This window comes from Chenopodium quinoa, unplaced genomic scaffold (assembly GCF_001683475.1).
Source record: "Chenopodium quinoa cultivar QQ74 unplaced genomic scaffold, ASM168347v1, whole genome shotgun sequence".
Classification (NCBI taxonomy): Eukaryota; Viridiplantae; Streptophyta; class Magnoliopsida; order Caryophyllales; family Amaranthaceae; genus Chenopodium; species Chenopodium quinoa.
The window spans coordinates 558,986-576,769 of record NW_018743919.1 but is presented as its reverse complement, the minus strand read 5'-3'; the positions used below and the strand labels follow the sequence as shown (position 1 = coordinate 576,769).

Below are 17,784 nucleotides of genomic sequence, written 5' to 3'. Positions count from 1 at the left end.
GTTACAAACAATTGTCAATTATTACTTTATTAGACTAATGGGAAATTGAATAATCGTGATTTTAATTAAACATCCAAATATAGTTCTGTAACATTAAATTATTAGTTTATTACAATATCAATTATCGATTTATCGTATTCAAAGTACCAATTCATCAAATCATGGTTATGACGCGATCTTTAAAACAATTAAAACAAGAAGCTGATAGCCTGATAATATTTGATAATGAAACAATAATACATTAATACCTTATAAATTTGTAATAGACTAATATTTAATAAACAACAACAACAAGACTATAACCAAATTTGAAACATAACACATTAACATGATATAGAATGAATGAGAATTTATGTAATTCTATATAATCTGATATCTGAATCGATTTATCGTATTCAAAGTAGCAACTCATCAAAACATGGTCATGACACGATATCTAAAACAATCCAATAAGAAGCTGATAACCTAATAATATATATTTAATAATGAAACAATAATACATTAATACATTATAAATTTGTAATAGACTAATATGATAATATCGAATAAACAACAACAAGAGTATAACCAAACTTGAAAAATAACATATTAACATGATATAGAATAATTGAATAAATGAAGATTTGTGTAATTGTATATAATCCGACGTCTGAAAATAAAGTGACGAAGTCCCAACTTTATATAAAACGAAAATAGCTAACCGGTCAAAAATCTCTTAAAACCCAATTTCTACTCGATCCATTATTTTTTTCACCAACCTATGCCGACCCGCTAATGAAATGGAAATATTAGTCCCAACTTGATATAAAACAAAATGCGCTAACTGGTCAAAACCACTTTTTAGAACTCGATTTCAACCCGATCCAATTAACCGATTACCAAACTAACCCAAACGATTTTAGCACCAAACCGAGTATAAACCGAACCGATATGAATCGAACTAGCATTAACTCGGGTAAACCCGCCCTTGAACCGACCCATTTCAAAATAATCTGTTCATGACCCGAACCGATATGAACCCGGACCGACGTTGACCCGGTAAAACCGCCCCTGAACCGATCCGTTTCAAACCGGTCAGATCATGACCCGAACCGTTTATAAACCGAACGGGCATTGACCCGGGTAAACCCGCCCCTGAACCGACCTGTTTCAAACCGACCCATTATTAACCGAACCGTTTAAAAACCGAACCGGCATTGACCCGAGTAAATCCGCCCCTAAAGCGACCCGTTTCTAACCGATCTGATTATGACCCGAACTGTTTATAAACCGAACCGTTTATGACCCGAACCGAATTTAAATCGTACAAAAATAAACCGAAACCGAACCGACATGTGACTAATCAAAACCGAACTGAACCGACCCGCCGTCTAAATGAAACCGTTTTAACCCGAACCGTTTCAAACCGAAACCGTTTCAAATTGAGGTCAAACCGAACTGCCAGACCGATGTCCCACCCCTACTAATGGTGTTACCGGTTTTATCTAAATATTACAAATTTGTTATTTGATTTACATATCTCCTTCGTTTTGGATTACTCGCAGCATTAAGCTAGACACATAATTGATGAAAAAAACAAGGTAAAGGCTAAGTGAGGGTTATACACGGATGAAAAATAAAAGTGTTGCAATTAATCAGAAACAGAAGGAGTATTCCGTTTATCAGAGAATAAACCGGGCTTGCTCCCATTACTAGTGAAGAGAGAGAGAGAGAGAAAAAAAAAAAAACTAATTTTAGCACCATTTCCATTTGCAAATAACATTGTCCAAAGAAATTGAAATCAATTTTCCCGCAAATTGTGATAAGCCGATTTAAGTTGGTTATTATTTCGCACTTAATTTTCACACAACCAGTAACTCAGACACCCCTCTTTCTCTATCTCTGCGAATCATTCAGAAATCGGAAAACCTAAAAGCGGCGCCGAATTACTCGCCGGAAACCTAAATGCATTCTTTCCGGCAAATCAACTTTACTTTGAGACAAATGCCTCTTCGTATCAGGTTCTTCTCTAATTTCTCTTACTTTTGATCTCATCTTCTGTAAAATTTTGCCTCTTTTTTTTTTTTTTTTTAATTTTTATTTACTTATTTAATTTCAATTGTTTGTTTTATCGTATGTTTAATGTGAAATTCTGAATAATTTAGTCAAAATTAGGTTGTTACCTTTGATTTTATGCTGTATTTGTTCCATTTTTCTATAATTAGTACTTTGTTTAATTGCTTTTACAACTAATTTTTGGCTTCATCTTTAACGATTGCTAAAAATTAATATGATATCGCTGAAGAATTTTAGCCGTTTTTTTTTTTAATTTACTTTTTAAAATTAGCTCCTTTCATATAATTGTACACAAATTGAAGAAACTGCTGATTGATATTGGTGATTGACGAAGTTAGTCAATCAAGTGGCACTTTCGTGATATATATATATCGAAAAAATAATATATAATCAAAATGATTTTAGTGTACAATTTACATATTTGTGTACTCTTTTATTTTACAGTTGTAATTATTGAGTATACTATCACAAAATATAGATTGGTTTTGGTTGTTAGTCAAGGAGATTACATGGCCAAGACTTTTAACTACTTGCTTTAGTTTCTATGAAGTGATGTTATCTTGGCAATTGAATATGACAATGTATTGTATATAGTAAAAAATGTGGATACAATGATGTATCATATGCAACAGGTTTAGTAAGTACTAAATAATTTCTTTTAATGATGTGTAGCGAAAACTGAAATCCAAATAGTACTAGGTCTAGCTGTAAGGAATTTGTCCACTTTAGGGGTGGGGATTGCCTTGTCCCTTTCCCCTCCCCCTCCCAAAGGGCTGGCCCAATAAGGTTGAATTGGGGTATCTGCGATGGGAGTTGTTTAGTCGAGAGATTATGACGTAGTTAATAATGAAATAAACGTTGCTAATATCGGAAAAAGACAAAGTGCCTTAAAAATGTTCTATAAGATGGAAAAGCTACTAAAAGAGAGATTAAGATGATAAGGATAGTAAGAGTTTATCATAAGCTTCGGTGGTAGTTTTATTGACAACCCTAAATATCACTAGTATGTGAACAAGACTTACCTTAAAACATGTCAATAAAGAAGGGAGGTAGTGTCAAATACACACGACACATTCTATTTGATGGTGATGCCACAAACCTAACATAACTCGTGGGCTTTAGTTTGTGGTAGGGGACGGTTTGATGTATTTCCTGGCTTGCTGGCTTGCCCTTACAGTTTAAAAGAGAACCTCTTTGTAAGTCCATGATTGATGATTGAATCATCATCAGTCAAGTTACGCATCAAGATGTGTATGCTAAAGAGTCTAACCTTTAAACAATCATGACAACACACTGTACCTGTTATACGCGCCAGCAAAATTGGTGTTTATGTTGGCATATGTGGATTATCGAGTACTTACAGTCGTGATGGAAACATTATTAGAGCCATTTCCATTCCCTTGTTGAGATGACCCTTGATCTGTATGGAATTGGCTAAGAGTGAATCCAGGCTACTTTGGACTTGGTAGATTTGGTATATTACTTTGAATCATGGAGATAACCGCAGTAATATCTGGCCTGTCTCTTGGGAATTGTTGTACTCACAAAAGGGCTACATGTATGCACCTTAAGATTTCTTCATGAAAGCACGGGTCACTAAGTATCGCTGAGTCAATCAGTAACATGATTTGTCTCTGGTTTGCTGTACTTACATAGCCTAAGAGGCTCAAGGACTTTTCCTCATATCCCAAAAGCTGCTATTCCTTTTTCCACTCACAATCTCCAATAGCAATACTCCGAGGCTCAAAACATCTGACTTTTCAGAAAAACGACCTTCCATTGCGTATTCAGGAGGCATGTAACCACTGAATGATTTACAAAAATAAAATCAATATTAGTAGTCATTTATTAGTTCTACCAATATAAATGCTTCTAGTAAAAAAAAATAAAAAAATGACAGTACTAACTATGTTCCAACTATTCTTCTTGTATTGGCTTGATCTTGGTTGCTTCCAAAGATCCTTGCCATACCAAAGTCTGCAATTTTTGGATTTAAGTCTTCATCAAGCAATATATTGCTGACTTTTATATCTCGATGAATAACTTTTAGTGTGGAGTCCCGGTGAAGGTAAAGGAGGCCTCGGCATACTCCTCCAATGATTTTGAAGCGTGTCTTCTAGTCTAGAAGTTCTTGTTTTCGTGGATCTGCGTAGTTTAACCAAACAAAACTCACATGTATTAGATTAATGATCTACTGTTTTTTTCTAAAATAATTTTTTTGTAAGAAAAAAACTGATTGCTTTCTTGGAGTAAAAGTTAAATCCTTTGGGGGAAATTAACTGCTACTGTAATACTTTGTAACTGACCAAACAGAAAAGAGTCCAAGCTTTTGTTTGGCATGTATTCGTATATCAATATTTTCTCTTCTTCTTCAACACAGCAACCTAGAAGTTTGACGAGATTCCGATGCTGGAGCTTAGAAATAACTGCTGCTTCATTCAGAAACTCTTCCAGACCCTGGCGAGAATTTTGTGATAGTCTTTTTACAGCTATTTCTTGACCATCTGCCAATTTTCCCTGTAAATGGATTTTTGACTTTTAAATTTCTCTTTCATACATCTGTGTAAGTAGTAAAGAACAAAAGAATTAATCTTCCAAGCATATTACCCTAAACACTTGGCCAAAACCACCTTCTCCTAGCTTGTTGCTTTCCTGAAAGTTGTCTGTTGCTGTAGCCAGCTTTCTAAACTCAAAGAATGATAGCTCTTCGAGGTTGACTAGAGCTTTATTGTTGCCAAGCATGTTCAACAATGCTTTATAGTTTTCAGTTTTCTTTCCTGATGCATGTTAAATTTCAGAACTTATAGTTCAGAACAGAAATAACAGAAGAAAAGAGGTGTCATCTGCCTTAAGGCTTCCAAGTCAGTTATGCATGTCTGTATGGTATAGATACTCCATAATTTATACAATATAATTATGAGATATTTGAAATCTTTGCGTATTGATATTTTATTATTATATATGGAGTATGTTGTGTTCATTATATATCTATCATCTTTCCATCAGCTGCATATTTACTTCTTTTTTTTTAATGCTGAGCCATGTAAAAATAATTGATTGCATCTCATATGTTGGTTATTGGCTAAGTATGATATCAATTTGGAACATATTTAACTCTGTTCTTCGTGGAATGATGGTTTGTGTCAACGATAGAATTTAACTTTATAATGAATGTTACCTTGTTTAGACTTCCTCTTACACAAGAAGTATACAATAGCTACAAGGGTGGCAGTCACTGAAGCTCCTGTTACTGCTATAATTGTTTTTATTTTACTGTTATTACCTGAAAACAAGAATGAATGTGTCTGCATGAGTGAATTTAGCTTCATTTCCTACTGCATGAAAGAAGAAAAATGCTAGAGAAACTGTAACTTTTCATCAGTAAAATTTTTTTAAAAAGCAGGTTATTTCTGAAAATTAAGAAACTTTTTGAATTAGCAAATTTTAAATTGATCAGTAAATATTTTTGTTAAAAGAACTGGACCTAATAGAAAAAGTTTTCCTACCTAGCTCTGAGGACGCCAGACAATGGTAAAGATCCGCCCCACTAGTGGAAAACTCTTGTGTGTCTATCAAGTTTCTGCCCCAAGACATACACCCCACACCAATGTCATACGCATAAGCTAAGCATGAACAATTTCTCAAGCAGTGGCTTCTGCACCTGCTTTCATCTAATCCTGGTGATCACTCAGTATTTGCTGGCACTTTCATCATCTTTAGCCTTAAAAACACATCATCTTTTGCACCTTTTACTCCACATTGAAGCTGCGTCCTTCGTGTACACCCGCTACTCCAGATTCCTTTGTCCCACTCTTCTCAGTTCTTTGGGTGAAAGCCCTTCAAACATTTACAAACTGGAAATTGGAGAGAATTGCAGCTTCCAAATTCTCCACACTTTCCGTAAAAGCCACACTCTTTTTCTGGGGTCTGCCACTAAACTTTCCAACTGCCATTAGTATCATCCCAGTACTGTTGGATAAAATTTCCTTGGTAGTCTAATTCCATGTTTGACAACGAATTATCGGGGTTTGAATACACCACTGTAATGGTTCCCTGGCCATCATTTTGAACACTCAATCCATGACTATGGAAGTCAGGGTAATTAACCTGTATTCCAATAAACATGTTACCATTCCAAGGCCCGCTTCTCCAATATGGGTGATCATTGTTCCCTATAATAAACTCAGGGAGAACAACAGAATCAAGGCGAAGAGAGAACCTTCCTACAGAAGGATCCGATGGGCTTCTCCAAGATTGTAAAAGAGGATTTCTATAGGTTTCTTTGTTGAAAGTCGTACTCATTTTTGGAAACATAGTGTTGGTGGGGTGAACAAAACTTTGCCATAATATTGTACTATTAGAACTGAGTAATACCAAGTTTCCAGAATCTTAAAGCTGAGCTTTTGACAAATTAGTGGCCCTATGTGTGACATTTGACTGCCATAGGATCTCTTTCTGACCATTCAACACCTTTAGATTGCCGTCCTCTGTGATCTTGAATACACCTGAAGAGTCATTTAGCGGGTTGTTTCTGTTTGCAACCCAAACAACATTCATCACTGAAACTTTGTTGTACCAGATGCCGACATAGCGATCTGTAGAGTTTGGTGGGCTGAAAAGGGCCAGCTTGAAAGTACCATCACCGGATATTATGGTTTCTCCATCATGAATGAACTTTTTCATTGTAATTCTGTCATTAGCTGTGGAAATTTGTATGCTGAAGTAAGAAAAGAGAAGTAGTACATAAATAGATGGCATTGTTTTTATTCATGTGTAGGATGGTTTACTCTGAAATCCTAGTTGGTGCTAAGGAAAGAAAAGCTGATGATATCTCTTGCTCGTGTTGCAGATTTAAATTAACCAAGAGCTAATAACCAGTGCAGATATTTATACATAAAGGGTCAAAGATCTTGACTTTTCTTGTCACATTAAGTGGTGGGCCGCCTTATTGTTTTAATAAAGGTATGAAGAATTATCAAGCGAGAATTCTTCAAGATGATGCAAATGAAATGAAAACTGATGCAGCCTGCCAGAATCCAAAAAAAAAAAAAAACAGACAAACAAATCAAACAAGGTATGTGGCTACAATTAGTTTTGTGCATTATTTGTTGTAAATCATATGCCCTCATCTATATATATATATATATATATATATATATATATATATATATATATATATATATTATTTTAGAATGTTTGAAAAAAATCGTCGCATTTCTTATCATAGTAATGATTTATGATTGGATTGTTCATCTCAAATTAGGATGGGAGAATTGAATAGTAAATCAAATATGGTTAAGAGTCGTTATGTGAAATCATGTCTTATCCTTAATTATGTGGAGTTGAGACAATGTGAATAACTAATATCAAATGTAAGGTTTAGTTTTCTATATCTATGATAACGTTGACTGACAAATTCTATATGGACTTTGCCAAGTTTTGCATCCTTTCTAGATTGAGAAATTCTATCTCCATGCAGAAATATTAGTTACTATGTCATAAGCCTCATAGCCTCTCATAATTAAGACTGTGACTTGATTTTATAAAAAGAACTTTTATGCTGCTCCTTTTGTTCATTTGTCATTGATTTATTTATTTCTAATTTTACCTATTCTGATTATCTTACACAATTTTTTGGGTTTGACTTACTCACTTTACCTTAGAGACTTAGAATTTATCCACCATTTTTCTTTCCCACATTCATTTTTTACTCTCTTTCTCTCTCTCTTTTATTTTGGAATTTTCCCTGGTTTACAGGTCTACAGCGGGTAGAACCAAAAAAAAAGAAAAAAAAAAAATAATTAAAAAGGAGTTCTAGTTGCGTCTCGAGTTTCAATTCTATCTATCCTAGTCACTAAATTTAGGTGTTGCATATTATGAAATCTGATCGTGAATCATTATTATTTTTAAGAAAGGTGAGAACTTTTTTCAGACATTTTAAAATAGTGTACAAGTCAATAAATTCTAATTAAAGGGAGTTGCAATTAATTTCTTTATTTACGCACATGTACCTTTTGGATGTCTCTTTTCTTTTTTATTTTAGTTGTTGTCGTGTTGATATATGTGAATCATTTGTTTTTCTACTTGAAATTTGATGAAAATTTGCTCTGTTTGCTTGGTTTCTGGCATTTTTTGCGTCTTGAATTAGTAGCAAAATTCAGGAAAGAGGGGAGCCTTCAGAGATGGAACCATCATAATAGTCATATGACTCATATGAATCATATGATGTTTTGATTCTTACCTTTCACTCTTAGTTTACTGAATTAGGAATCAACTCCCAAAGTCTAGTAATAGATGTGATTCATGAGTGATATCCAGGTCACATCCTTTGCAAAGTCTAGACCAAAAAAAATAGAAGTCCTGACCAAAATGTGAAATTGAAGTCATTATTTTTGTATGTTCCAGTGTTAGTCATAAGTGTTAATCAAATCAAGTAATTAGGAAAAATATTGGCACTTTAAAGATGAAAATTTTGATCACTAGTTTATACTGATAAGTGATAACCTTGTTATGTGACTAATCATGCGCTTTTGCATGGTGCTGAATAAAACAAAAAGGAAGATATTCAGAATAAAATTTTGATGCTTAGTATGATAAGTAGGACAGTCAGTAAAAAAGGGTTATTCTCATTTCTAGTTATGCATCCCAGAAAAGGACAGTTGATTCAATTTTATAAAGAGAAAAATAGATATACTATCGAGCAGCCAAAGATGTCACAGTAACATAATTTGTGGAAGAAGTTTGTTCAGCGATCTGATGTGAGCCTGTATCAGACGATAGCTGGCGTTGAACAAACCCTGGTGGTTTTGGATTTGGAAGATCTGTTATATCACTTAAAAGCATGGAGATGACGGTTGGCATGTTTGGCCTGTCTTTGGCAAGTTCTTGCACACACAATAGCCCCACATGTATACATCTTACTATCTCAGCCTGAAAGGGTGCACCAGTTATCAACGGGTCGATCAATAAAATGATATTGTCCTCTCTCCACAATTTCCAGGCCTGCAATTGTCATTTCAGCAATCTTAGCTAACTATGCTTAAAGTTAAATGAAAAGTTCGAATATATCTTGGATTCTGAACTTGTTGGCCCTTATCTGTGTCTTATTTTTTTCAAGGTGAAAAGCAACTTACATATCCTAAGAGACTCAGGGAGTCTTCTTGATACCAGAAGTTGTTATTCTTTTTTCCGCTTACTATCTCAATCAGTAACACTCCGAGGCTGAATACATCTGATTTTTCAGAGAAGTGTCCTTCCATTGCATACTCTGGAGACATGTAACCACTGTATTGAATATAAACAGTGCTGTTAGATTAGCAAACCTAGCTTTTGTTTGGCTGAATATAATAGCAAATAGCAGGGTACTTACTATGTTCCTACAACTCTTTGAGTACTAGCTTGATCTTGGTTACCCCCGAAAATTCTGGCCATGCCAAAGTCTGAAATTTTTGGATTGTGGTCTTTATCCAGCAAAATATTGCTTGCTTTGAGGTCTCTGTGGATAATTTTTAATCTGGAATCTCTGTGAAGGTAAAGTAGGCCTCGGCATACCCCTTCTATAATGTTGAAGCATTTTTGCCAGTCTAAAGACTTGCGCTTTTCTGGATCTGCTCAAGAGAACTCGAAATGAAAATAATAAATATGTATTGAAATATTACTAAGGTTATTTATTTGTTTACTTAATATGAAACTAAGTACTGCACTTGTCTATTTAACCAGCCTTTAAATTTATGCTTTGAGTTTCTGTCAATGTTGAGGTGCTGTTATAAACTTATAATGATAGAGACCAACCAAATAGAAATGCATCCAAGCTTTTATTTGGCATGTACTCATATATCAGCATTTTCTCCTCTCCTTCAACACAGCATCCCAGCAGTTTCACTAGATTGCGGTGTTGAAGTTTTGAAATCAATGCAACCTCATTCATAAACTCTTCTGCACCTTGTCCAGATGCTCTTGACAGTCGCTTTACTGCTATTTCCTGTCCGTCTTCTAGTTTTCCCTGTAACAAACAGAGCACCTAAATTTTCAGGTTTTTGGCTTCATTAATTAAGGACTACTAGTATTACTCTGGAAAACTTCTTACTTTGTATACTTGCCCAAATCCACCAGCTCCGAGCAAATTATACTCATGGAAGCTGTCTGTTGCCTCAGCCAACTTGTCAAATTCTAATATTTGCAAGTCTTCAATCACAACTTGGCTTTTGTCTCTAAACACATGTGGGTTAGGTGTTGCTTGGCTTCTCTCAACTCTCTTGACTGGTAAAGGCGGCGCTTTGCCTTTCGATTGAGATCTCCTCCAAAGGAACCATATGATGGCAGCAACTGCTGCTGTTCCTGAAATTACACTGGCTGCAACTATTGCTTTGATGTTTATATTATTACCTGCAAATCAGAAGAATTTTATTTTTTATTATTATACTAACCGTCTTTGTTCTTTTTGACTTTTAGGCTAAAGGTGATGCAAATCCTATGCAATAACAACTAGGTATCAGGTATGGATCCCATCTCCTAATCAAGCTAAACTAGTAGCAAAACTGTTTTAGAGTGACCCAAAAATGTATCTTAATTTTTTTTCATGAATAAAGGTAGTGAAGCAAGAAATTGAAGTAAATGTGTCTGGAGTTGCCAGCTTACTTAGCTCAGATTGCGCTAGCCGAAGGTAGAGATCAACCCCGCCAGGGGAAAGGTCTGCGACATCAATTAAGTTTCCACTCCATGTCAAACATGTGATCTGGGTATCATATGCATAAGCCAAACAAGAGCAATTTGTAAGGCATGCACTTCTGCACTGATCTATGTTCAATCCCGTAATCAATTCAGCATTTTCTGGCACTTTCATCATCTTTAATCTCAGAAACCCATCTTGTTTGCTTCCTGCTAGACCACATTGCAGTTGCTTTCTTCTTGCACACCCACTCGACCAATTTCCTCTCTTCCATTCCTCTTCGTTTTTAGGTTCAAAACCTTTCAAACAACTGCAGATTGGGGAATGGTAAGGTCTGCAGCTGCCGAATTCCCCACATTTCCCATAAATATCACACACGTTATCTGGAGCCTTCCATGAGATCCCCCAATTCTTATTGCTATCATCCCACCATCTTTGAGCTATTATTCCCTGATAAGTTATTGCATAATGTGACATCAAAGTCTCATTTGCACCAGCAAATACCAGGGAAAGCATTCCACCAACTGTTTCTTGTGTGAATGACCCGGTATTGACCAAGATATTACCATAGCCAGTGTTATGGTATCTTGTCCCTATAAAAATGTTGCCATTCCAAGGACCACTTCGCCAATGTGGACGATCTCCATCCCAGATAATGATTTGGAATAGGCCTAAGGAATTAGTGCCAATTGAGAATCTTCCATTTGATGGGTCTGAAGAGCTTTTCCAAGCTTGCAAGACCCGCCTCAAATCAGAATCTGGGGTAAGGATGAACCTCATGTTTGGTAAAACTGAATCTGCAGGGTGCTCAAAGCTCTGCCATATGATCGTCCCATTTTCACGGGTTGCATTGGATGGAAATCCTTGGACAAGAAGGCTCCCAGAATCCGAAAGTTGAGCAACCGAGAATTTTGTGGCAGGACGAGTGACATTTGAAGACCAAAGTGTCACATTTCTTGAATTCTCAACTTGCAAATTCCCATCAACTGATAATCTAAGCACTCCATTAGAATCAGTTAGAGGACTGTTCCTGTTAGCTACCCATATAACTTCCTTTACTGAAGGGAGATTATACCAGATACCAACGTAGCGATTTGTCGAATTAGTGGGGCTGAAAAACCCCAGCCTAAATAAATTATTGTTGGAGACTATTGTGTCTGGGTCTTTTAGGAACTGTGTTGGTGTTATGCTGCTTATGGCTGAGCATAATTCTAAACCAAGTGGTAATATGTAAATAAGAAATGAATAAATTTGAATCATTTTTTTTATTATTAAAAATCGAAGTTACATGGGAATCATATGGTTTGATCTTGGCTAATTGTATAAATATCTTGAAGGGTTGAAGCACAAGTCTTCTCTTTGTCTAGCACCACATGTATGCTAGTCTTCGCATTGTGAGGTCTAGAACTTGCCGTTGAAAACATATGGACATGCCGACATGGTTGTAATTTGGTTCATATTTTCATATTTGGGAGTTTTGACCTGGTTGTCAGCTTTGACATGTGCTTTGAATGGATTAAGGTTTGGCAGGAAGCTAATGAACTTAACTACTTAAGTTGCTTTAGAATAAAAATGATTAATAATAAGAAGTGCTTAAGAAGTGTTTTAAGGTCTCACCGAGTAATCGACTAGTCGTTTGGTAGCTAGTCGTTTGGTAGCCAACTCCAGACTTATGCCGTCTAATTAATCTGCCGCCTTATTAGCTTCTCTCGAGTACTTTCTCGATATCTTTTACAGGTATGAGCTAATTAGCTACTACTCCCTTGCAATTCTCTCTAATCTAATTATGTTGATTATTGTATAAACTTTACTCTCTTTGTCCTTTATTTTTTTTGCCTCATTTGACTTTTCACGGTCTTCAAGACGCGTGTTCAAACTTATATATCTTAATTTCTATACGCATAAAAACTATAAAAGTTTGATATTAATAAAATATACAATGAGATGATTCTAACAAGACCCCACATGAATATATTATCACTTATACATTATTGAGAATTTATGGTCAAAGTTTTATAACTTTGACCCATGAAATTGCAATGGGGCAAAAAATAAGGGACGAAGGGAGTACTTATCAGGGGAATTACTATATTTGTCATGAAATGACAGTCTATATCCTAAAACTTCAGTTAGTATGACTCAAAATAGTAAAATGTGAAAAGGAAACTACTTGGAAAAGTGGCTAGAATCTGATTAGTACCTAAGTAATAATAATCACCATTATGCTCGAGTCCTCTCATTTGACCATAAGGATTATTCTGTCAGCATCAATGATGATCCCACAGAGTCAACAATGGAATTAATTTAAATTGGTTGGCTTGATTACACCCCGGATTTGTAGGAATAAAAATTCCATCAATTATTTTAGTGGAGCAACCTCAGAATGTAGATTATGTCCTTCTCTTAAAGTTTGTCCAATTTGTATATAGGTTGTCCCTTGAATTTGTTATATAATTTAATTATAAGTACTTCACTCTCACATTCACGAATAAAGAACTATGTTCGAATTAGAACCAATTAGTTCGCAGTCATTGATTTAGGAGCTGAACCGGAGTTGTTTGAAACATTTTAACTATAATAATGTAAATTTATAGCTTCTCTATTCATGCATTTTCTTAGCTACAAGGCCTACAACATTTTTTTTGTTGGTCATATCGAATTTTTATTTGATTAAATTTTTGGATCAGAAAATTTGGTTTGCATTTTGGATGATTTCCCCAGCTTTTCAGTGTGTCCCAGTTCAAATGTCTTTTTATCTTTTCCTGAATTCAGCAGAATTCAATTTAGGGAAGTGGAAAGCCTTTTAGAGCTAGTATTAGCCATATTATATTATTATTCTTTGAACCATATTTTCCAAAGTAAGCTATTTTTAATAGTGCTGTTTTCCTGAGTTTATAGTACTATTTTAAAAATTTTTACAAGCTACTTTCTCCTTTTTGATCAAAGTGACTGATAGAGTTACAAACATGAGTATATGACTCTTAAGTTTAAGAGATGTATCGGTCATCATTTTGCTGACCTATTGAAATCATAGTAATTGATTCATATTTTCAATTGCTCATCCTAAAATAAGAATGTGGAGGGTTCATTACATTCTTCATACATAATTGTGCTATCGGGCAGTCAAAGTTGTAATTGTAACATGATTCGTAGAAGAAGTTTCGTCTGTGATTTGAGATGAACCGGTATCAGCTGATATCTGGCGTTGTGTATATCCGGGTGCTTTTGGACTGGGAAGATCCATAATGTCTCTGACAAGCATGGACATAACCACTGAAGTGTTTGGTCTATCTCTAGCAATCTCTTGCACACACAATAGCCCTACATGTATGCACCTTAGAATCTCCTCTTGGAAGTCTGGACTTGAAATCGATGGATCTATCAGTGTTTCGATAGTGTTCTCATTCCACAATTTCCAAGTCTGAAAACATCGTGTGCATAGTCATTAGAATTTAGAATTAGAAGTACAAATTTGAAGTAAAGTTACTATGAAGTTTGAACTTGCTGTCTAGGATAACTTACATATCCCAAGAGACTTAAAAAATCTTCTTGATACCAAAAACTGCTGTTCTTTTTTCCACTTACTATCTCCAGTAATAACACCCCAAAGCTGAATACATCAGATTTTTCGGAAAAGTGTCCTTCCATTGCATACTCTGGAGACATGTATCCGCTGTCATGTTGATTGAAAATGGTATCAGATAGCATGTTGATAAAATAGCATGACTACGTCTTTGGCTCGATATATAGGTGAGAAAAATGCTGAGTACTTACTATGTTCCGACTACCCTCTGAGTACTAGCTTGATCCTGGTTACCACCAAAAATCCTAGCCATGCCAAAGTCTGAAATTTTTGGGTTCAGTTCTTGATCAAGTAAAATGTTACTTGGTTTTAGATCTCTATGAATAATTTTTAATCTGGAATCTCTGTGAAGGTAAAGTAGTCCGCGACAAATCCCTTGTATAATGTTGAAGCGTTTCTGCCACTGCGAAAGCTCCTGCTTCTGTGGATCTGCACAATTGGTGCCAGAACAAGCCACAAAATAAAGAAAAGGAGGAAATAAATAAAAATTATATTGTGATTTTCAAATTTCTGATAGTATGCTATATTATAGATAGCACTGTTAGAAATCAATTTGTGAGTTTCAGGTGTTGAAGACTATGTTAGACTGGAATTTGCTCTGATACTAACCAAAAAGAAAAGCATCCAAGCTTTTATTTGGCATGTACTCATATATCAGCATTTTCTCTTCCCCTTCAACACAACATCCCAGCAGTTTGACTAGATTCCGGTGCTGAAGTTTTGAAATCAATTCAACTTCGTTCATGAATTCTTCTACACCTTGCCCTGATGCTCTTGAAAGCCTTTTTACTGCTATTTCTTGACCATTTTCAAGTTTACCCTGTAAACAAACATCAGATTATCTCCTGCTAAGTTTTGTTGCATTTTAGACTACATAGAACCATGTTCGAATTGAACCCATTCTTACCTTGTATACTTGGCCAAAACCACCCTTACCGAGCAAGTTGCTCTCACTGAAGCTGTCTGTTGCTATGATCAGATCTTCAAGTTTTGACACTTGTAAGTCTTCAATCATAACTTGGGTTTTGTCTCTGAATAAATATGAATCTGTTGCTGCTTTCTTCCCAGCTTTCTTCTCTGGTATTGATTTGGATTTGCTATATCTATCCGATGTGTGTTTATCCTTTTCCCGAGCTCTCCATTTGAACAGGAAGTATATGATAGTGGCAATCACTGCTGTTCCTAAAGTCACACACACAGCTATGATTGCTATCCTTCTCTTACTAGTACCTGCAAAGCAGAGGAAATTATTTTACATATGCATACTAACATGATCTTTTTTACTAGGTGGGAAGATGAGAATTGAGAAGCATAGTATATCCCAAAGAGTCGAGCATTCAAAATTTCAAAGAGGTATGATTAACTTACTTAGCTCTGATTGTTCAAGCCGAATGAATAGGTCCACCCCTCCAGGCGAAAGGTCCTCTATGTCAATCAAGTTCTCGCTCCATCTCATACATCCAGTACCAGTATCATGTGTATAAGCCAAACAAGAGCAGTTTGCCAGGCAGGTGGTTCTGCACTGATCTGGATTCAGACCTACAATCCATTCAGCATTATCTGGCACTTTCATCATCTTTAACCTCTGAAACCCATCTTCTTTTCCCCCTTGAATCCCACATTGCAACTTCTTTCTTCTTACACACCCACTTGTCCAATTTCCTCTCCTCCATTCTTCTGCGCTTTTTGGCACAAACCCTTTCAAGCAGCTGCAGATAGGTTTAGTCTGCGGATTGCAGTTTCCAAATTCTCCACACATACCATAAGTATCACATACATTTTCCGGGGCATGCCACGCAATTCCCCAGTTTTTCTTGCTATCATCCCACCACCTTTCAGCTAATATCCCTTGATCGGTTATTACATAACGAGGTAACAAAGTCTCATTCGCACCTGTAAAAACCAGAGAAAGCATCCCTCCTACTTCCTCCTGTGCGAATGACCCGGTGTTAATGAGTATATTACCATAACCAGTATTATGATATCTTGTTCCCATGAAAATGTTTCCATTCCAAGGTCCACTTCGCCAATAAGGGCGATCCCCATCCCAGATGATAATCTGAAAAACACCTAAAGAGTTAGTACCAACTGAGTACCTTCCAACTGATGGATCTGAAGGACTTTTCCAAGCCTGCAGGACTTTCCTGAATTCAGAATTATTGTTAAGAATGAACCTCATATTTGGTAAGACTGAGTCTGCAGGATGCTGAAAACTCTGCCACATGATCGTCTCATTCCCACGACTCGTGTTGTTCGGGAATCCTTGGATAACAAGGTTCCCGGAATCTTGAAGTTGAGCTGCTACGAAACCGGCTGTAGGATAAGTGACATTGGATGACCAAACAGTCTGATTCCTTGCATTAGAGACTTGCAGATTTCCGTCGAGTGATATCTTAAGTACACCAGAAGTATCAGTGAGGGGACTGTTCCTGTTAGCTACCCATACAACTTCCAATTTAGAAGGGTGATTATACCAGATTCCAACATAACGATTGGAAGAGTTTTGAGGGCTGAAAAATCCTAGCTTGAAAATGCTATTTTTAGAAAGTATTGATTCTGAGTCTTTTAGGAATTGGGTTGGTGTAATACTGTCAATTGCAGAGCAGATTTTAGAACTGAAAAGAAGAATGTATAGAATTAATGCAAAAGTAGGTATCATTCTTTGCTCAATTGATTATATCATGTATTATTACATTTGGCAATTTAGAGATAATAAAAGGGCTTTCAATTAAGTTGGGTGTGTGTGTGTGTGTTTTTTTTCCTCAGAAATTGAGAGCTTTTTGGTTTTAGGTCTTTGAGTGAAACACGTGAACTTATGAGTGCTTTAAACTAATGGATGTTCTAGACTTCTAGTGTCTTGGTGCTGTTGTTAAGGTTTGTATTGACTGACGACTATGACGAGTAGATTAAAATATTTCCAAAGTTTGACTGGCCGTATTGTTAGATGATTGCGTTATAGAAAAATCTTGATATGTATCTTTAAGATATAAACTTTTATGATTTTTACTCATCTAAAATCAAATATATTAATGATCAAAGTATATGTATTGTTATAATTGGTACTCCTTGTCATACTTGTCATACCATTTGTAACGAAGTTTTTTTTTTTTTTTTGAAAGGGAGCAAGATTAAATAGCAAGAGCATCCATGAGTACATACGGAACGACATTAGTTGGGACACAACTTTCTCAAATTTGCTCTACACCAAAAGGAAGAAAACAAGCTAAATTATGAGCTACTTCATTGCCTTCACGCTCACATGCTGCCATTGAAGACCACGAATTGAAATTGAGATCCCTGTGCCATTGCATTACACAATACGGTCCAGTTCGGTAAGGTGCGTGACTCCCTTTGAAATCCTGTTTACTGCAGTTTGGCAATCTGACTCGATGATTATATAGTCGCAATCAAATCTCTTTCCCAATCTGATCGCAATTTGTAACGAAGTTTTAGATGCCTAATATGGCGAATTATTAGA

General features: G+C 35.8%; 2 protein-coding genes, 1 long non-coding RNA gene and 1 pseudogene across 3 annotated transcripts; 1 reads left to right on the top strand and 3 right to left on the bottom strand.

Annotated features, from left to right (window-relative positions):
• The first annotated feature begins 1,490 nt into the window (after positions 1–1,490).
• Positions 1,491–10,780, top strand: LOC110687230. Its single transcript, XR_002504396.1, has 4 exons — positions 1,491–2,000; positions 6,905–7,129; positions 10,507–10,550; positions 10,644–10,780. It is a non-coding gene; the product is annotated as an uncharacterized LOC110687230 (long non-coding RNA).
• Positions 2,451–6,892, bottom strand: LOC110687229 (annotated as a pseudogene).
• On the bottom strand, positions 7,305–12,607 carry LOC110687228 (G-type lectin S-receptor-like serine/threonine-protein kinase At1g11330). Its single transcript, XM_021863846.1, has 6 exons — positions 10,693–12,607; positions 10,142–10,440; positions 9,847–10,057; positions 9,425–9,662; positions 9,189–9,339; positions 7,305–9,057 (listed from the first exon to the last, which is right to left on the bottom strand). Exons 1-6 carry the CDS (start codon positions 11,981–11,983, stop codon positions 8,749–8,751), a joined length of 2,499 nt encoding a protein of 832 aa, XP_021719538.1. The 5' UTR covers positions 11,984–12,607; the 3' UTR covers positions 7,305–8,748.
• A 980-nt stretch (positions 12,608–13,587) lies between these two features.
• On the bottom strand, positions 13,588–17,784 carry LOC110687220 (G-type lectin S-receptor-like serine/threonine-protein kinase At1g11330). The gene is made up of 6 exons (XM_021863836.1): positions 15,675–17,784; positions 15,214–15,536; positions 14,916–15,126; positions 14,498–14,735; positions 14,246–14,396; positions 13,588–14,144 (listed from the first exon to the last, which is right to left on the bottom strand). Exons 1-6 carry the CDS (start codon positions 16,963–16,965, stop codon positions 13,836–13,838), a joined length of 2,523 nt encoding a protein of 840 aa, XP_021719528.1. The 5' UTR covers positions 16,966–17,784; the 3' UTR covers positions 13,588–13,835.